Raw genomic sequence first — 21196 nt, forward strand, 5'->3', positions numbered from 1 at the left:
ATGGCTTCTACAAATGGATTATAATCCTATACATGTAAAAATCCACAACAGACGACCTTAAAAGGCTCAAACTGAAGGTTTTACAATGGCACTCACAGTGCCCTGATCTGAACATCATTGAAAATCTGTGGCTAGACCTTAAAATAGCAGAGCATGCTGGATGCCCCAGGAATCTCACAGAACTGGAAGAATTCTCCAAGGAAGAATGGGGGAAAAACAAGAGTTGAGAGACTAGTCTGGCTACAAAATGCATTTACAAGCTGTTATACACGCAAAAGGGGTTGATACTAGGTACTAACCATGTAGGGTGCCCAAACTTTTGCATCGGCTCTTTTTTTTTTTGTAGTTTTTAAAATGTAAAAGATGAATATATAATTTTTTTTGCCTAAAATACAAAGGAAATGTGTCATCTTTAACTTTAGGTCTTTTAGAGATCATTTCATCTTAAACTTACTTAACTGTTCACAATAACAGTAATTTTGACCAGGGGTGCCCAAACTTTTACATGTCACTGTGACTGAATAGAGATACTGATATCTTATACAGAGATACAGTTATGTACATGTTCTGTCTTCTCATACACATACATTTACCTGTCTCATCTGTACAGCCATCTTCTTCACATATACACTCACCTTGTACTTATCCTATAAACCTACCCATACAGTGTATATACGTGTTCATGATCCTTTACACCTATATCACCATTCTATATAAGTACTGATAGCTTATGTACAGTCATCCTATACATCTATACAGACTGATGCATATAGTCATATATATATATATACAGTGAGAAATCCAGAGTGTTCAGTCATCTCATACACATATACATGGACCATATAGACATTACATATAGACATTTTCTGGCTACGGAAACAATGCAGAGTATAAAATAAAGGATTTATTAATAAACCTCTTGGAGAGTTGTGGAATGATTGGGGTAGTGGTATTAGATTGCATTATACCAAATCTTTGAGCATTTTGAAGTAGGGGCAGAAACCCTGATTCCAGCGATGTGTCACTTACTAGGCTGTTTAAATAAAATCAGTGTTTTATCAGCAGCAGATTATCACTACAGGACCAGGTGGCCTAGTCCAACCACGCCCCCATCACTGATTGGCAGCTTTGTGTCAGTGTACACAGAAAGCAGCCAATCAGTGATGGGTGGAGTTACAAGAGCTCAGCATAGATCTGCAGAGAAAACCGTGATTGTATTAAAATGACAGCAAGCAGCCCAATAAATGATACATCAATGGAATCAGGGTCTCAGCCCCTACATCATATTGCTCTCATAACTACATAGCAAAACTTTTGGTTTTGGTAATCCAGATGATTCAGCTGAAGGCCGGGATTATTCGAGCATATTTCATGGCTCATATACAGACCGCAATGTCCGGCTGACCAGGGGTCTCCCAAATTAAATTGCTACGGGACCAATTTATATAGTGACCATGATATACACTCGTGTAAACTCAGCTTAGTTCATCATTTGTGACTTTTCGAAAGTTGTTTTTTGCACAAATGTTTTCCGTGACCCGAGTGTAATGAAAATTCTGATGAATTTTTGAAACGTGACTCTTTTTTTTGGTCTAAAAAATATACAAAAAAGGTCAAAGACAAAAAAATTGTTGAATTGTCTGCAAAATTCATCAACCCGTATGAACCATTTTGAAGAATTTGACACGAAAAAATGGAAACGAAGATCACAAGACAAAGAAAGAAAAACAGATGATGAATCGGCCCCTTAAAGGGGTTGTCCAGTACTTTTATATTAATGGACTATCCTTAGGGCGCAATCAGACGGCCGTATAAATCGGAACACATTGCACGGACTGGCCCACCCGAACGTGTCAGCTGTATAGAAATACATGAAGCTGCCACGCTTGTGTGAGCAGAGCCGCCGGCCAGTCCGTGCACTGCGTTCCAATTTATACGGCCGTCTGATTGCGCCCTAAGGATAGTCCATTAATATAAAAGTACTGGACAACCCCTTTAAGGGTTGATTCATCATCGCATATTAGAATTTACACCAATGCATTAAAAAAGTGCACCCGTTTGCATGAATTTGGTGCAAAATTCACCAGTGTAAAAAGAAAAATGAGAAAAAAAATGACTTAAAAAATGCAAATATTTTACAAAGTGTAATGTAAGAATTATAATAATCATGGAGCCCCGGAGGAGAATAACAGGCTGGGCTCTGCTACATCTGTATATATTCCAGAGCTGACTTTCGCTTTTGCTTCTTCCTCCCTGGCCTCCAGTGATCTGATTGACACTGAACCCGTCCTATGTGGTTTTGCACAATGCACACACCCAGCCAATGTTTTGGAGGGAGCTGGAGGCAGAGCCTGAGTAACTTCCTCAATGCAGAACTTAGCAGGAAGGAAAGCCACAAAGTGAGGTCTAATAATGAAGAGCCTTGCAGACAGGCACAGGCTTTACCAGGAGTACATCTGCCACTATGAATCCAGGAGCCATGACGGCAACGTGACATTGTGTGATCCTCAGCTGCAGTGCAGGGGAGACACTCAGCGGTGCAGGGGGGACACCCACCTGTGCGACTCCCCTGCAGCTCTGGGGGAAACCTACTCTCAGCTCATCAGACAGAACTTACAGAGCAAAAAGCTGGAGCATAAGGTGGAAGCGCTGAAGCAGATGATGAAGGGGTTTGCAGTCCTGGAGCTTATCTGCGTCAACTTATTTCTGTTTCCATGGAGGAAAGAGATCAGGACACTAAAGGTAGGAAAATAAGGAAAGGCAGGGGAGGCGAAGCGCAGGGGGAGGGAAAGAGCAGGGGAGGCGATGCGCAGGGGGAGGGAAAGAGCAGGGGAGGCAATGCGCAGGGGGAGGGAAAGAGCAGGGGAGGCAATGCGCAGGGGGAGGGAAAGAACAGGGAAGGCAAAGCGCAGGGGAAGAGAAAGAGCAAAGGAGGCGAAGTGCAGTGGGAGGGGAAGAGCAGGGGAGGTGAAGCGCAGGGGGAGGGAAAGAACAGGGAAGGCGAAGCGCAGAGGAGGCGAGGAGCAGGGGAGGCAAAGCGCAGGGGGGGGGAAGAACAGGGAAGGCAAAGCGCAGGGGAAGGGAAAGAGCAGAGGAGGCGAAGCGCAGTGGGAGGGGAAGAGCAGGGGAGGGAAAGAACAGCGAAGGCGAAGCACAGAGGAGGCGAAGGGCAGGGTGGAGGGGAAGCACAAGGGGAGGGGAAGAGCAGGGGAGGTGAAGCGCAGGGGGAGGGAAAGAACAGGGAAGGCGAAGTGCAGAGGAGGCGAAGGGCACGGGGGAGGGGAAGAGCAGGGGAGGCGAAGCGCAGGGGGAGGGAAAGGGCAGGGGAGGCAAAGCGCATGGGGAGGGAAAGAACAGGGAAGGCGAAGCGTAGGGGGAAAGGGAAAGAGCAGAGGAGGAGACGCGCAGGGGGGAGGGGAAGCACAGGGGGAGGCGAAGCCCAGGGGCAGAGAGAGAGCAGAGGAGGCGAAGCCCAGGGGCAGAGAGAGAGCAGAGGAGGCGAAGCCCAGGGGCAAAGAGAGAGCAGAGGAGGCAAAGCCCAGGGGCAGAGAGAGAGCAGAGGAGGCGAAGCCCGGGGGCAGAGAGAGAGCAGAGGAGGCAAAGCCCGGGGGCAGAGAGAGAGCAGAGGAGGCGAAGCCCGGGGGGAGAGAGAGAGCAGAGGAGGCGAAGCCCGGGGGGAGAGAGAGAGCAGGGGAGGCGAAGCCCGGGGGGAGAGAGAGAGCAGAGGAGGCGAAGCCCGGGGGGGGGGAGAGCAGAGGAGGCGAAGCCCGGGGGGGGAGAGCAGAGGAGGCGAAGCCCGGGGGGGGGGGTGAGAGCAGAGGAGGCGAAGCCCGGGGGGAGAGAGGGAGCAGAGGAGGCGAAGCCCGGGGGGGAAGAGAGCAGAGGAGGCGAAGCCCGGGGGGAGAGAGAGAGCAGAGGAGGCGAAGCCCGGGGGGAGAGAGAGAGCAGAGGCGGCGAAGCCCGCGGGGAGAGAGAGAGAGCAGAGGACGCAAAGCCCGCGGGGAGAGAGAGAGGGAGCTGAGGACGCGAAGCCCGGGGGGGAGAGAGAGAGAGAGCAGAGGAGGCGAAGCCTGGGGGGAGAGAGATAGCAGAGGAGGCGAAGCCTGGGGGGAGAGAGAGAGAGCAGAGGAGGCGAAGCCCGGGGGGAGAGAGAGAGAGCAGAGGAAGCGAAGCCCGGGGGGAGAGAGAGAGAGCAGAGGAGGCGAAGCCCGGGGGGAGAGAGAGAGAGCAGAGGAGGCGAAGCCCGGGGGGAGAGAGAGAGAGCAGAGGAGGCGAAGCCCGGGGGGAGAGAGAGAGAGCAGAGGAGGCGAAGCCCGGGGGGAGAGAGAGAGCAGAGGAGGCGAAGCCCGGGGGGAGAGAGAGCAGAGGAGGCGAAGCCCGGAGGGAGAGAGCAGAGGAGGCGAAGCCCGGGGGGAGAGAGCAGAGGAGGCGAAGCCCGGGGGGGGGGAGAGAGCAGAGGAGGCGAAGCCCGGGGGGGAGAGACAGCAGAGGAGGCGAAGCCCGGGGGGAGCGAGAGAGCAGAGGAGGCGACGCCCGGGGGGAGCGAGAGAGCAGAGGAGGCGAAGCCCGGGGGGCAAGAGAGAGCAAGGGAGGCGATGGGTAGAAGAGGCAATGCGCAGGGAGGCGAAGCACAGGTCGACTCAAAGAGCAGGGAGGTGATGGGCAGCGGAGGCGATGCGCAGGGGGAGGGAAAGAGTAAGGGAGGCGATCGGCAGCGATGCACAGGGGCAGCACACAATGGAGATTCACCAGCTAAGCCTCAACTTTTAAGACCTAATTTTACCCATGAGGGCTTAAAAATTTCCTCCATCCAACTCTAACCTGTGGTTCTCCAGCTGTTGCAAAACTACAACCCCCAGCGTGTGCTGAAGGATGGAAGTCCGACCGCCGGCACCTGCACCGATGAGTGAGCAGAACTTTTACCCCTTAGAAACATGCTTGACCACCGCTCCATTCATTCCCTATGGGACTGCTGACCGCTGCAGTTGGCTTTTTCCAGCAGCCCCATAGAGAAGGAATGGAATGACTGCCGCTCCGTTATGTAATCACCTATGCTGCAGAAACTTCTTTCTACTGGACAAACCCTTTGAAGGGGTACTCAAGCCAAAAAAAGGTTATATGCAGGATTAGAAAAATATGGCTGCTTTCTTGCAACAAAATAAACAGCGCCCCAAATGTCTACTGGTTGTGTTTGGTATTACAGCTCAGATCTATTGAAGTGAATGGAGCTGAGCTGTAATATCACACACAACCTTTAGACACGTGTGGCACCCTAACCCTTTCACATCATCTATTAATGGGATAGATCGGTGGGGATATGACGATTGGTCCCTAGGGGGCTCCCTATTTGCTATTTTAAAAGGGCTATCTGGCGGTGCTTAGATTTTACGGGTAAAAACACAACAGATGACTACCGCTCATGAGCAATATCTAGAGAGCTTCATGCGTGTCCAATATACCAACCGAGATCGTGTCTATTAAAAGGGAAACTCCGGAGGAAACGTCATACTTTCCCTTTAAATTTTTATAATCTAGAATTAAAAAAAAATTGTATTATCCTGTACACTGGACTTAAAGGTTAATAGAGCTTTCTGTGGAAGTCTCCTTTTAAGAAGTGATTTATGTTCTCTGAAGTTCTACAATCCCTCAACCAGACTGCAGAGTGACCCCTTAGAAGCCCTCCAGCATTAGTATCTCCCTCTGCACAGCTCCCCCTAGTGGAGAGATTTTCTGGTTACATGGCCACGAGTTCCCGAGACCTTCTCTATCTCCGCCAGTCAGGAACATGTGTTGCAGCAGTAATTAAATGCTCTGGACATAAAGTATGGAGGGTCCTAATGTGCTACCAGTATCCCCAAAACACACTGTATAGGTACAGGAGGGGGAGGAGGTGAGCTGTGACATCACCTATTGTGAATGGTGGATCCTGTGTTATCTACTGTATGTAGAGGTGTTATCAGTCATTGTACAGGAGGAGAATGAGGTGAGCTGTGATATCACCTATTGTGAATGGTGGATCCTGTGTTATCTACAGTATATAGAGGTGTTATCAGTCATTATACAGGAGGAGGAGGAGGTGAGCTGTGACATCATCTATTGTGAATGGTGGATCCTGTGTTATCTACTGTATATAGAGGTGTTGTCAGTCACTGTACAGGAGGAGGAGGAGGGGAGCTGTGATATCACCTATTGTGAATGGTGGATCCTGTGTTATCTACTGTATATAGAGGTGTTATCAGTCATTATACAGGAGGAGGAGGAGGTGAGCTGTGACATCATCTATTGTGAATGGTGGATCCTGTTATCTACTGTATATAGAGGTGAGTAAAAATAATCCCAGATATAGCGTTATATACATGTCGGGGTACTCTGTGGACTTTCCAAATGAGTACCCCAGTCAAACTCCATATATGCTGATAGAAAAAACGGAGAAAAGCACGGAGTATTATAGACTCAAGAATAAAACAAATTTTATTAGACAAATATTAAGATACAATTATCAAATAGTACAAAAAGGACGAACATTTAAAATATGCTCAGCCAAAATCCCCCACTTATACTGTCTCAATATGTCCCCAATACATCAATGCTAAATACAAAATACATGGTGAAAGGAATGGACAAGGTTATACACAAATAGTCCCATACTATGCATAGTAGTCCATAACAACTCAGCCCATATCCGTCACAAAGATCCCATGTAAAACAGTGCCATGCGTAATTTGTCCAGTTTTGCCAAAAAGATTTTTTTCAAAACATACCTGAATAGCAGGACAACACTAAGTGGAGACGGCCAGCATAAAAGGAAGCCCCCTGATAGACCCCTACGCGCGTTTTGCTGTGATTGTTTACCGCTTCATCATGGGGGATATGTGAACAGACTTGCAGGACCTCTAAATCCCTGAACATCAGTCTGGAGGTGGACAGCCATGCTTTCCTTCAGACTGATGTCTTCAGGAAAACTACTTCTGTGAATTCACTCCTTCTTGCCTCTTCGGCTCACCATAAATCCACCATTAGGGCCATCCCGACCGGTCAATTTCTCCAGATGAAACGGATATGCTCCACGGAGAAGCGATTCCATGTGCAGGCTAATGACCTTAGGGATAGATTTTCCCAGAGAGGATACAGTAGGAGGAGTATTAGGGAGGGTTTAACAGGGCCAAGAACACCCCTCGTGGGCAGTTACTCCAACCAAGGGACAAGAGAAGTGAATCTGACCAGACGGTCAGATTCATTTCAACATACAACCACGAGTGGGAGACAATGAGATCGGCCATGAATATTGGTCCATTTTGAGGACTGAACCTTGTTTGGCGGAATGCCTTGGGACTGGGCCATCAATGAAATCAAGGCGTAGTAAGAACCTAAAAGATCTTCTGAGTCGTAGTCACTATGCTCCTCCAGTTCCAGAACTTTTTGGTTCCCAACGACCACTCGTAGGCTGTTTTCCTTGTGGTCATTGTATGGCCTTTGCCAATATTATTTGATCTGTGACTTTCTCTTCTGTTGACGGCACACGGCAGTTTGCCATTAAGCAGTATATCACGTGTGGCACGACGCACGTGGTATACTATGCCACGTGTGGGTGCCCCAAAGTTTATGTCGGACTGACGTCAAGGGAACTGCGAGTAAGAACCAGGGAGCATGTCCGAAATATTGAGGCCACTGGAACTGTATCTGACATATCAACCCTTAAAACATTACCACGCCACTTTAGACAATTTCATAATCGTAATACAAAATCATTGTCCATTACGGGGATTGATGTGGTCCATGGTGGCATTAGAGGGGGAAATCTCAAGAAAATGCTTGCCTGAAAAGAAGCACGGTGGATCACCATATTGGGGTCCACCGTTCCACACGGTCTTAATGAGACCATCAGTTTTGCATCATTTCTGTAGACTGCACTGCGACCCAATGCTTTTTATATATTTTTTTTCCCCGTTTTCTTTTTATGTTGTTAATTTTCTGTTTATTTCATTATTTTTTCATCTAGCTGAGCTCTGTTCCCATGGTCTTTTTGAAATTGGAGCCACCATATATCCACTAAGAAGGGGAAAAAAAATTATTTTTGGCAGGGAGATCTTGGCATCAATGGAATTACCATCTCATTCCTGAATATACTGAAAATCCATTTATCCAAGACACTTGTCCTGCGTGCCAGAATGAAATCCCTTGTTATTTGTTACCTGTACTCTTGTGTGGTTTGTTGGGGCCGTTTTTGGGTCATTGTTGGTGCAGTGCACATGCGTTGCCCGGTCTTCGTGGCCTGCGTCTCTCGGGGTGTCTCGTTCTGCCGTGGGCTTGCGTGGGTGCCATGGTGACGCGTCCCGACTCCCGTGCACGTGCGATGATGGTGACGCCACCGGCAGACTGCTGGGTTACGGGATTAGGGGCGTGCATGTGACGCGCCCCCTGGGCCAGTGTTGTTTGGGGGATACCCGGAGCCGGATCAGATGGGGGTTGTAGTCTCCGAGTGGCGGTGACCCGGTCCGTGCCCAGGGTGTCAAGCTCAGTGTGTGGCAGTCCTTATAGATGTTACTAGATGTTCTTTTATGTCGACTACGCCACCCGTTGAATTGCGGTCAATACGGCCGCCGCTGCAGCAGGGTCCGCTGAGGCTGGTGATGTGTGTGCAGCTCAGGTAGTATAACCCCCAACGGGAGGGGTATAGCCTCAGGGGGTCAGGTGTAGAGGATGGTGGTTGTGGAGGTGCAGTGAGGATGGTAAGGAGACTCAGAGTCGGGCTGTGCAGTTCAGAGTCTTTACTTACTGCTGTTATGCTGGTCACTCCGGCCTTGAGTGACCGCCCGAGCCGTGCTGCGTCCACCCGGTCCTGGACTCGGCCAACCCCCAGGTGATTCTGGAGCGTGGTCCTGAGCTCCCTTTCTGACTTGTCCTTCTCTCTGGCCTTCCCCACCAGGGATCCACCTAAGTCCGGCTCCCTCGGGCCTCTTGTTGGTAAACCCTTGTCTCTGGGTTCCCTGACCCTATTCTTGGTGTGCCTTCCGGGTGGATTTAGTGGGTGGTCGTGGCAGATCCTGCCCACGACCTCCGGTCTCTGGCTAAGGATTAGGGCCCTCCACCAGCTTGGGATCCGGTACCCTTGTGCCAACTCTTCACCCGCTGATCTAATCTTGGGTTCTTGGAGTTCTCTCTTCTCCCCCTCTGGGTCCTTCTTTCTCCTCTCTCTCTCTCTTGGCCTTGGAGCTGGCTGAGCTGCTCTGCTTCTCTGACTCAACTCTGACAGACTGACCCTGATCTAAGATGGTTCCCACCTTATATACTCCCTCTATGTGTGAGCTCAGGTGACCAGCACCCAATGGGCTCCTAGCATTACCCAGACTGCTCCCCCTATCTGCCCCTACACTACTGGGATGTTCCACCCCCCTCCCACTCCAGCCAGGGACAGACACTGTCGTACCTGCACATTTCTCTAGTGGGAGTACCATTGGTCTGTCCCCCGGAAATGGGATGTGTGTAGTGCATGCAGCCTACTGAGCTCAGTTCCACACTCCATCCTTACCCGGGAGTGGAAATACCACACCTCTGGCTTGAGGCGTAATACCCCTGTAGCAGCCGAATCCTCAGGGTGCTACACATGCACCGACATGCACTAACAGGTGGGGATGGCCTTATGGAGGCCATGTGACCTGTGTTATAAGTCCTGGTGCGATGCTTACTAGGGCACATATGTGTTGCCCGGCGCATTATGATTGGCTGCCCAAACATCATGTGACATGGGGATTTAGAGGTCCTGCAAGTCTGTTCACATATCCCCCATGATGAAGCGGTAAACACTCACAGCAAAACGCGCGTAGGGGTCTATCAGGGGGCTTCCTTTTATGCTGGCCGTCTCCACTTAGTGTTGTCCTGCTATTCAGGTATGTTTTGAAAAAAATCTTTTTGGCAAAACTGCACAAATTACGCATGGCACTGTTTTACATGGGATCTTTGTGACGGATATGGGCTGAGTTGTTATGGACTACTATGCATAGTATGGGACTATTTGTGTATAACCTTGTCCATTCCCTTCACCGTGTATTTTGTATTTAACTTTGAATAGCATTGATGTATTGGGGAACCTGTGTTATCTACTGTATATAGACGTGTTATCAGTAATTGTAAAGGAGGAGGAGGTGAGCTGTGACATCATCTATCGTGAATGGTGGATCCTGTGTTATCTACTGTATATAGAGGTGTTATCAGTCATTGTACAGGAGGAGGAGGTGAGCTGTGATATCACCTATTGTGAATGGTGGAGCCTGTGTTATCTACTGTATATAGAGGTGTTATCAGTCATTGTACAGGAGGAGGAGGTGAGCTGTGACATCATCTATTGTGAATGGTGGATCCTGTGTAATCTACTGTATATAGAGGTGTTATCAGTCATTGAACAGGAGGAGGTGAGCTGTGACATCACCTATTGTGAATGGTGGATCCTGTGTAATCTACTGTATATAGAGGTGTTATCAGTCATTGTACAGGAGGAGGAGGTGAGCTGTGATATTGTGGCACCCCAGGGGTCTGGTTTTCCACAGTAACAGCAATGTTATGTCTGAGAGCAGGTGGGAGGTCTCTTGGTCAGGGATCCTATGCATGCCACACCTCCTGCCCAGTCCTGGGAGGGGAAGAACTTCCCCTATATAAACCTAGGGCTGAGGCAGGGTGAGTGAGTAGAGAAGAAGCAGAGAAAAGAAGCAAATATAGGAAGAAACAACAGGAGCTCTGTGGGAGCAGTGTTACAAGGAGTCAGGGGCTGGCAGTTGCAGAGCTCGCCCTGACTGAGAAGTGATCACCGGACCCGGGGTCCGAGGCTGTGGGGACTAACTCCTATCCAGCAGCAGAAACCGACCGGCAGGGGATTGCAGGTCCTCTGGCCCAGAAACCCGAAGGCCCCGAGTCACCGGCCATACGGGTGAGCACCACACGGTACACTCAGGGACGTGGGCTACTTATACCCGCCTCTAGCAAGGTAGCCAGAAGAGTATCGTTAGTTTGGGAGGCCTACAACTCCGCCTGGCCAGGGGAGATCCCATCTGCTCAAGGACTGACCAGGCCCCAATCGCTAGCCAGTACTCCGGGAGGGTCTATCTTTGTGACCAGTAAAGACCCTGAACTACACAGTACCGTCTCCGAGTGGTTCCTGCTACCCCCATCATCCACGTCGGCTGCCCTGAGGCCATACCCCTCCCGTTGGGGGTTATACTATCACGCTGCACAATCCTACCACCGGCCTCAGCGGTCTGCCCTGCAGCAGCAGCTCCCTGGCTGCACTCAACGGGTGGCGTAGTCGTCCAACATCTACCGCTAAAACAGCGCCACTTAGTCTGACTCCCTGGGCACGGACCGGATCACCGCCACGAGACTACAACCCTCAACAGATCCGGCTCCGGGTAAGCTCCCGCGTGCGCAACGCAGCGCGACACAGGCCCAGGGGCGCGTCAACTTTTGGCGTAGTCGGCAGGATTTCGTGCCCGCAACCACCGGGTACTGCGTGCCTGAAAAAGAGACTTTTAAAACTTACCATCCGTGAAGTTTTCCCGCCATCGGTGAAGATTCCCGCCATCCGGCGCCATCTTCCGCTTTCTTCCCGCCATCGGTGGAGTTTTCCCGCCATCCGGCGCCATCTTCGGCCTTCTTCCCGCCATCCGTGGAGTTTTCCCGCCATTGGACGCCATCTTGAGGACGCCGCGCGGGAAGAAGAGGGGCGTGGACTCCGAAAACGCGCGAGAACTGAAGCCCCGCCTCACGTCCGGACGTTGCGTAAGGTCCTGGAAGGAGCCCAGCAGACGCCGACGTCACAGGAGCGCGACGGAAGGTCCTCAACCCTGACGATCCACTGCGGAGCCGCGGCCTACGGAAGAGGATCATCGCAAGGTAGGCCACGGTCCACTAGGGGGGAGAAGGATGTCGGATACGGAGGAGAGCTTCACCGCTCCAACCCCCGCCAGCGCCACCGCTGTTGCGGTCATGCCTTTCACCATGCCCTATATCCCGGGGGCAGCCTGGCTACCCCAGTACTCAGGGGAGTCGCATACCCTGCAGGACTTTAGAGAAAAACTGGATAGCCTCTTCCAGGTGTACCCCCTCACAGAAGAGCAAAAAGTAAGCATCCTGGTGGCCCAATTAACCGGGGCAGCCCAAAGGGAGGTAAAGTCCTGGCCACCTGGGGGGAGGACTGTCGCAGGGATACTAACCCGGCTGAGGGACACCTTTGATACCCGCACCTCAGCCGAGATCAAGCTTAGATTCTACGGGTGCAAACAGCGGGCACATGAGAGTATAAGGGACTATGCCCTGAACCTACAAGAGGCCCTGAGAGCCATTAAGCAGACCGACCCTGACGGCGTGGGAGACGAGGACAGGCTGTTAACTGAACAATTTATAGAGGGTTTATATTGCAATGCCCACCGAACCCAGTTGCGGGCAATGGCCTTACAGGACCCTCATCAGGGATTTGCACAGTTCAAGGACAGAGCCATCCGGGTGCTCCGAGAACCGGCACCAGGTGGCGTTGTGACCCACAGACGCCCCACTACCACCTACCACCAGGAGGCGGCGCCCTTGTCGGCCGGGCCTGTGGGAGCTGATGCGCAGGCTTTGAACAATGACTCGGCTCCAGACCTGCACTATCAGGTCCAAGAGCTAGCTAAAAGCGTTGCTGCGCTAACCCGAACTGTGCAGTCTTTACAGGTTTCCACTCCAGGGAAGATCCAGCTGGCATCCGGACCGGAGGACATCCCGTGGCGTCGACCAAGGAGGACCCCACCGGCCAGAGGAAGACCCAGCGACCGATACAACGAGGACGGACGACCCATCTGCCGCCGCTGTAATCAACCCGGACATATGGCAAGGTACTGTCCTTTAAACTGGCACAACCTAGGGTAGAGGGCCAACCCCTAGGAAAAAGATCATCAGGCCCATCAAACTGGCGCGACAAATATGTGGGAGGACGTCCAGTCTTGCCTGTGGTACTGGATGGCATTCCTATGAGTGCCCTACTGGACACCGGGTCACAGGTCACCACCATCCCTTACGTGCTCTTCAAGCAGTACTGGAATGACTCGGATATTACCCGCTACCCTGACGACGACTTGAGTATCATCGCCAGCAATGGTCAGCCCGTGCCACAGATCGGATTTAAAGAGGTGACCATTAAAATTGGTAGAGTTGAACTGGCAGCACAGGGACTGATCATTGTAGACATTGACAAACACGAGAGTCACCCAAAGATAACTCTAGGAACTAATGTAATTGAAAATTGTCTTGCAGAGGTGATTTTCCTTTTACAGCAGGTTGCCAAGAACGCCAGCTCCGGCGAGCAGCGAGTGCTCCAAAAAGAGATCCGGGCACTGATGCGACGGCAACAGGTGGAACTCTCCGGCGGTGAGATTGGTAGCGTGAGAATGTGTGACCCTTTCCCTATTGCCATGCCCCCAAAAAGTGAAATGATGATTTGGTGCCGGGCAGCTATTGGTCTGAGAGGTAGAGATTACCAGGCAATGGTAGAACCAGTTTACTCAGACAGTAGGCCCACCATCTTGACAGCACGGGGGGTGGTTAATGTACGCCATGGGAGGGTGCCCGTTCGCATAATCAATATCGGGAAGAGGGAAGTGTACCTGCCCCGGTATGCCACGCTAGCCAAATTATATACCATTAACCAAAATGCTATACAATCTGTGGAACCCTTGCCTCCATCTCACCCGGAGGAAGGTAACGGCTCTAAGAAAACAATGGAGGACTGGTGTCAGCAACTACATTTGGGTACTGACTCCACTCCCTCACATCAGAAACAGGGAGTCTATCGGGTGGTTCAAGAGTACGAGAGAGTGTTTAGTAAACACCCGTTAGACTTCGGGCGAGTCAAGGGGGTAGAACACCACATCCCCACGGGAGACCATCCTCCCATAAAAGAGAGGTATCGACCCGTACCCCCTGCACACTACCAACACGCCAAGGGGATGCTTAGAGACATGAAGGAGGCTGGGGTGATCAGGGATAGCTGTAGCCCCTGGGCAGCTCCACTAGTCTTAGTCAAAAAGAAAGACAACACCATGAGGATGTGTGTAGATTACCGGAAAATCAACCGTATCACACACAAGGATGCGTACCCCTTACCAAGGATAGAGGAGTCTTTGGCTGCTTTAAGATCTGCTAACTTCTTCTCTACCTTGGATCTCACTAGTGGGTACTGGCAGGTTCCTGTAGCAGAGGCGGACCGGGAGAAGATCGCATTCACCACCCCGATGGGACTTAGCGAGTTTACCTGCATGCCTTTCGGACTCTGCAACGCACCAGGAACCTTCCAACGATTAATGGAGTGCTGTCTGGGCCATAGAAACTTCGAGACAGTCCTGTTGTACCTGGACGATGTCATTGTATATTCTAAGACTTATGAGGACCACCTGAAACACCTGGCGGAAGTGTTCGAAGCTCTGGCAAGCTACGGCCTAAAGGTGAAACCCTCCAAGTGTCACCTCCTGAAACCAAAGGTGCAGTACCTGGGACACGTGGTGAGCGCTGACGGAGTGGCTCCCGACCCTGATAAGATCACCGCAATTAAGGAATGGCCAAGTCCCTCCAGTGTAAAGGAAGTGCGGCAGTTCCTCGGGTTGGTAGGCTACTACCGCAGGTTCATCCCCGGTTTCACCAAAAAGGCAGCTCCTATGCAGGACCTCCTGATAGGCCAGTCCCGGAAGGCCAAGAACCAGAAGCCGCCCTTCAGATGGGAGAAGTTGGAAGAGGAGTCCTTCCGCCAGCTGAAGATGGCCCTCACGGGGGATGAAATCCTGGCGTACCCGGATTACAGCCAGCCCTTTATCCTCTACACCGACGCAAGTAACATCGGGCTAGGAGCCGTGCTGTCCCAGATCCAGCAGGGGAAAGAACGAGTAATCGCTTACGCCAGCCGAAAACTGCGACCCACCGAGAGAAACCCTGAGAATTACAGCTCATTTAAGCTAGAGTTCCTGGCAGTGGTGTGGGCAGTCACCGAACGCTTTAAGCACTACCTCGCTTCTTCCCGGTTCGTCGTGTACACGGATAACAACCCGTTGACACACCTGGACACAGCAAGACTCGGTGCCCTAGAGCAGAGATGGATGGCCCGTCTGTCCAACTACGAGTTCACAATCAAATACCGGGCAGGACGCTCCAATACCAACGCGGACGCCCTGTCCAGGATGCCAAACCTACCGGACGTAGGAGAAGATCCAGAGGGACTGGAAGAAGTCGAACTCCCTGCGTTCCACCAGCATGGGACTATCCAGTATTCCCACCGGGTAAGGAGTAAGCAAGCCGCTACGTTTAACCCCTTGCCTCACTACAACTGGGAGGAAACGCAAGACAGTGACCCTGCCGTCCGACTGGTGAAGGAGATGCTGACTCGGCCAGAGGCTCGCCTTGACCCAGACGCTCCGGAGGAAGCCAAGCAACTGTGGGCTGAGAAGAGTCGACTGTTCCTTTATAAGGGGAAGTTGTGCCGCAGAATGGTTAACTCCCGGACGCATGAACTAATCTGGCAAGTAGTGGTGCCACGAAGAGACGCAGCCATGGTGATGGAGGCATACCACGACGGGGCTGGACACTTCGGATGGAAGAAGCTGGAGTTCCTGCTGCGCGAGCGGTTCCACTGGGTAGGCATGAGGGGAACCATCGAGAGGTGGTGCAGAGACTGTGGCCCGTGCAACCTAAGAAGGAAGGACCGTGCCAGCCAGAAGACTCCCCTGCAGTCCATCGTCACCCGGCAGCCGTTGGAACTGGTAGCCTTGGATCATGTAAAACTGACCCCAAGCAGAAGTGGCTACGTCTACGCACTAACCATCGTGGATCACTACTCCCGGTTCTTGGTTGTCGTCCCCGTCAAGGACTTAACAGCTCGAACAGCAGCGAGAGCCTTCCAGCAGCATTTCTGCCGTCCACACGGGTACCCGGACCAAGTGTTGACAGACCAGGGACCTGCCTTTGAAGCGGAGGTCTTCCAAGAATTCTGCACTCTGTATGGCTGCCGGAAGATAAGGACGACACCCTATCATCCGCAAACTAATGGACTTTGTGAGAAAATGAACCAGGTGGTAATGGATCTTCTGAAAACGTTGCCCCTGGAAGAACGCAGTCTGTGGCCTGAGAAGCTGCCCGATCTGGTGGACCTATACAACCACATCCCGGTAGGTTCCACCAACTGTACCCCGGCTTACCTAATGAGGGCGAGACCTGGTAAGTTACCTGTTGACCTGGAAATGGGAGTCCTGACACCTGAGGACACTTCACCAGAAGCAGACTGGGACACAGAGAGGCAGCAGCAGTACCGGAGAGTACAGGAGAGCGTGGAGCGAAGTCTCTGTCAGGCTAGGGAAAGACAAGAGAAAACTTACAACCAGTATGCTCCCGCTGTTCCCCTGGTACCCGGAGAGCAGGTCTTGAAGAGAAAAAGACGGCTCCACAAGTTGGACGACCAGTGGGAGAAGGACCCGTACACCGTACTGCCCTCAAGCCACGACAACCCAAAGGTCTGTACCATCAGTAAAGACGGAGGGGAAACCACAACCATTGTATCCCGGGATCACCTGAAGAAGTGTCCCGAACAGCTACGGAACCCTGAAGAGGAACAAGAAGACCCTCGACCCGTAGAGGAAAGGGAAGACATGGTTAATACTGTGCTCGGAGACTTCCCTCGGTCTTGGACTCAAGTCAATGGTGCAGTTGTGGTACCCGTACTCACCTTCCTCCAACCAGCATCCCAAGCACCTACGGAGCAACAGGTAGAGCTGGAAGAACAGCCGGTCCAGGAGGCAGAAGACCCCACACCAGCAGACCAGGAGGATCAACCCTCTGCTTGCAGTGAGCCTGCCATATCCCTAGTGAGCCAAAGGGCCCGTAGACCGCTGCCCAGTTTACCCTTAACAGCTCCTACACCCTGTAGTTCAGGGCCAGACAGTCAGCTCCGTAGGTCCACTAGGGCCACTAGGGGCCAGTTACCCGCACGTTGGAGGATTTGAAGTGTATAAATTGTTTTATTTGTGGTTACCTGTTTATTGTTGCTTGTGTATAATTATGTGTTTCTAGTTATTTTTAGGAGTCCTTGGTGGATTTACCGGGAATCCTTTGTACATAGTTGGAGCGTAACCCAGGACGGACTAAAGACTGTTAAGGACTCGGGGCAGGACAGACCCCTACCTGGTTACGTCTCCCTGTTTTGGTGAAATGGACACCTTGCTTTCTTCAAAGACTGCACCCGGTTACGGACATGCCGTGACCACCTTTATGTGTTTCTTTATTGTTATTGTTATATCTTGTTATGTTTTTCTAAAATATGTTTAGTCCCGGAGTACTAAATTTCACTAGGGGGGAATGTGGCACCCCAGGGGTCTGGTTTTCCACAGTAACAGCAATGTTATGTCTGAGAGCAGGTGGGAGGTCTCTTGGTCAGGGATCCTATGCATGCCACACCTCCTGCCCAGTCCTGGGAGGGGAAGAACTTCCCCTATATAAACCTAGGGCTGAGGCAGGGTGAGTGAGTAGAGAAGAAGCAGAGAAAAGAAGCAAATATAGGAAGAAACAACAGGAGCTCTGTGGGAGCAGTGTTACAAGGAGTCAGGGGCTGGCAGCTGCAGAGCTCGCCCTGACTGAGAAGTTATCACCGGACCCGGAGTCCGAGGCTGTGGGGACTAACTCCTATCCAGCAGCAGAAACCGACCGGCAGGGGATTGCAGGTCCTCTGGCCCAGAAACCCGAAGGCCCCGAGTCACCGGCCATACGGGTGAGCACCACACGGTACACTCAGGGACGTGGGCTACTTATACCCGCCTCTAGCAAGGTAGCCAGAAGAGTATCGTTAGTTTGGGAGGCCTACAACTCCGCCTGGCCAGGGGAGATCCCATCTGCTCAAGGACTGACCAGGCCCCAATCGCTAGCCAGTACTCCGGGAGGGTCTATCTTTGTGACCAGTAAAGTCCCTGAACTACACAGTACCGTCTCCGAGTGGTTCCTGCTACCCCCATCATCCACGTCGGCTGCCCTGAGGCCATACCCCTCCCGTTGGGGGTTATACTATCACGCTGCACAATCCTACCACCGGCCTCAGCGGTCTGCCCTGCAGCAGCAGCTCCCTGGCTGCACTCAACGGGTGGCATAGTCGTCCAACATCTACCGCTAAAACAGCGCCACTTAGTCTGACTCCCTGGGCACGGACCGGATCACCGCCACGAGACTACAACCCTCAACAGATCCGGCTCCGGGTAAGCTCCCGCGTGCGCAACGCAGCGCGACACAGGCCCAGGGGCGCGTCAATATCACCTATTGTGAATGGTGGAGCCTGTGTTATCTACTGTATATAGAGGTGTTATCAGTTATCCCTGGAGTGAGAGTTCGGCAATCAGAGTGGCTTCAGAGAGGATGACAGTTATTTAACCAATCACATCCACAGCTGATTCACAACATGACTGTGCTCACAAAGTAACAAAACAGGATCTGTCAACAGCATCTTGTTATGGGTTTCCACCTGTAAATGTGAGAATAATACTGGTGATATTTCAAGGTTACAACTTTTTTTTTTAATTTGAGGAGACCCTGATTATTAACCCTCCATACACCGCCCATTGTGTGGCGCTTTTCTGTATTTAGCTGTAGGGAAGTGATCTCATCATTTTAGGTTCTTGTAAATTGAGTTTACAAAACACCAATTACAGGAAGAGGCGATGACATCACAGGGGAAGAAAAGCTGCAGGTTTATCATAGAAATGAAAGGCCACCTGTGTTACAATGCAAAATAAGACCTCAGTGTGTTATCATATTTTAAAGGGCTGGTAACAAAAGAAAAAAAATCTACTACATTATGATTGTTTGCCTTTTTTTTATTGGCTTTACCCATTTGGTGACTTAACTTGCAGATTATTTTTCTCTGCAGCTGCTCTTTTTGTCCAGTGGCTTATTTTCTGCAGTCTCGCTCTGTAGTGGCTTATTTTCCGCAGTCTCTCTCTGTAGTGGCTTATTTTCCACAGTCTCTCTCTGTAGTGGCTTATTTTCCACAGTCTCTCTCTGTAGTGGCTTATTTTCCACAGTCTCTCTCTGTAGTGGCTTATTTTCCGCAGTCTCTCTCTGTAGTGGCTTATTTTCCGCAGTCTCTCTCTGTAGTGGCTTATTTTCCACAGTCTCTCTCTGTAGTGGCTTATTTTCCACAGTCTCTCTCTGTAGTGGCTTATTTTCTGCAGTCTCTCTCTGTAGTGGCTTATTTTCCACAGTCTCTCTCTGTAGTGGCTTATTTTCTGCAGTCTCTCTCTGTAGTGGCTTATTTTCTGCAGTCTCTCTCTGGAGTGGCTTATTTTCCACAGTCTCTCTGGAGTGGCTTATTTTCCGCAGTCTCTCTCTGGAGTGGCTTATTTTCCGCAGTCTCTCTGGAGTGGCTTATTTTCTGCAGTCTCTCTCTGCAGTGGCTTATTTTCCGCAGTCTCTCTCTGGAGTGGCTTATTTTCCGCAGTCTCTCTCTGGAGTGGCTTATTTTCCGCAGTCTCTCTCTGTAGTGGCTTATTTTCCGCAGTCTCTCTCTGGAGTGGCTTATTTTCCGCAGTCTCTCTCTGTAGTGGCTTATTTTCCGCAGTCTCTCTCTGGAGTGGCTTATTTTCCGCAGTCTCTTTCTGTAGTGGCTTATTTTCTGCAGTCTCTCTCTGGAGTGGCTTATTTTCTGCAGTCTCTCTCTGGAGTGGATTATTTTCTGCAGTCTCTCTCTGGAGTGACTTATTTTCTGCAGTCTTTCTCTGGAGTGACTTATTTTCTGTACTCTCTTACTCTGTAGTGGCTTATTTTCTGCAGTCTCTCTCTCTGGAGTGGATTATTTTCTGCAGTCTCTCTCTGTAGTGGCTTATTTTCCGCAGTCTCTCTCTGGAGTGGCTTATTTTCTGCAGTCTCTCTCTGGATTGGCTTATTTTCTGCAGTCTCTCTCTGGAGTGGCTTATTTTCCGCAGTCTCTCTCTGTAGTGGCTTATTTTCTGCAGTCTCTCTCTGTAGTGGCTTATTTTCTGCAGTCTCTCTCTGTAGTGGCTTATTTTCCGCAGTCTCTCTCTGTAGTGGCTTATTTTCCGCAGTCTCTCTCTGGAGTGGCTTATTTTCTGCAGTCTCTCTCTGGAGTGGCTTATTTTCCGCAGTCTCTCTCTGGAGTGGCTTATTTTCCGCAGTCTCTCTCTGGAGTGGCTTATTTTCCGCAGTCTCTTTCTGTAGTGGCTTATTTTCCGCAGTCTCTCTCTGTAGTGGCTTATTTTCTGCAGTCTCTCTCTGGAGTGGCTTATTTTCTGCAGTCTCTCTCAGGAGTGGATTATTTTCTGCAGTCTCTCTCTGGAGTGGCTTATTTTCCGCAGTCTCTCTCTGTAGTGGCTTATTTTCTGCAGTCTCTCTCTGTAGTGGCTTATTTTCCGCAGTCTCTCTCTGTAGTGGCTTATTTTCCGCAGTCTCTCTCTGGAGTGGCTTATTTTCTGCAGTCTCTCTCTGGAGTGGCTTATTTTCTGCAGTCTCTCTCTGGAGTGGCTTATTTTCCGCAGTCTCTCTCTGTAGTGGCTTATTTTCTGCAGTCTTTCTCTGTAGTGACTTATTTTCCGCAGTCTCTCTCTGGAGTGGCTTATTTTCTGCAGTCTCTCTCTGGAGTGGCTTATTTTCTGCAGTCTCTCTCTGTAGTGGCTTATTTTCCACAGTCTCTCTCTGTAGTGGCTTATTTTCTGCAGTCTCTCTCTGTAGTGGCTTATTTTCCGCAGTCTCTCTCTGGAGTGGCTTATTTTCCGCAGTCTCTCTCTGGAGTGGATTATTTTCTGCAGTCTCTCTCTGTAGTAGCTTATTTTCCGCAGTCTCTCTCTGGAGTGGCTTATTTTCTGCAGGCTCTCTCTGGAGTGGCTTATTTTCTGCAGTCTCTCTCTGGAGTGGCTTATTTTCTGCAGTCTCTCTCTGGAGTGGCTTATTTTCTACAGTCTCTCTCTGGAGTGGCTTATTTTCTGCAGCCTCTCTCTCTGAAGTGACTTATTTTCTGCAGTCTCTCTCTGGAGTGGCTTATTTTCCGCAGTCTCTCTCTGGAGTGACTTATTTTCTGCAGTCTCTCTCTGGAGTGACTTATTTTCTGCAGTCTCTCTCTGGAGTGGCTTATTTTCTGCAGTCTCTCTCTGGAGTGGCTTATTTTCTGCAGTCTCTCTGGAGTGGCTTATTTTCCGCA

General features: G+C 50.8%; 1 protein-coding gene across 1 annotated transcript in view; it reads left to right on the forward strand.

Annotated features, from left to right (window-relative positions):
* The first annotated feature begins 2324 nt into the window (after positions 1–2324).
* LOC141174308 (uncharacterized) overlaps positions 2325–21196 on the forward strand; it is a 55326-nt gene continuing 36454 nt past the window's right edge. The window contains exon 1 of the mRNA XM_073659171.1: positions 2325–2742. Coding sequence (XP_073515272.1) covers positions 2413–2742 — 330 coding nt within the window. The 5' untranslated portion in view covers positions 2325–2412. The remainder of the gene's footprint in view (positions 2743–21196) is intronic.

Source organism: Phyllobates terribilis, unplaced genomic scaffold (assembly GCF_046119375.1).
Source record: "Phyllobates terribilis strain yellow unplaced genomic scaffold, ASM4611937v1 Scaffold_13__5_contigs__length_258822181, whole genome shotgun sequence".
In the NCBI taxonomy this organism is placed as follows: Eukaryota; Metazoa; Chordata; class Amphibia; order Anura; family Dendrobatidae; genus Phyllobates; species Phyllobates terribilis.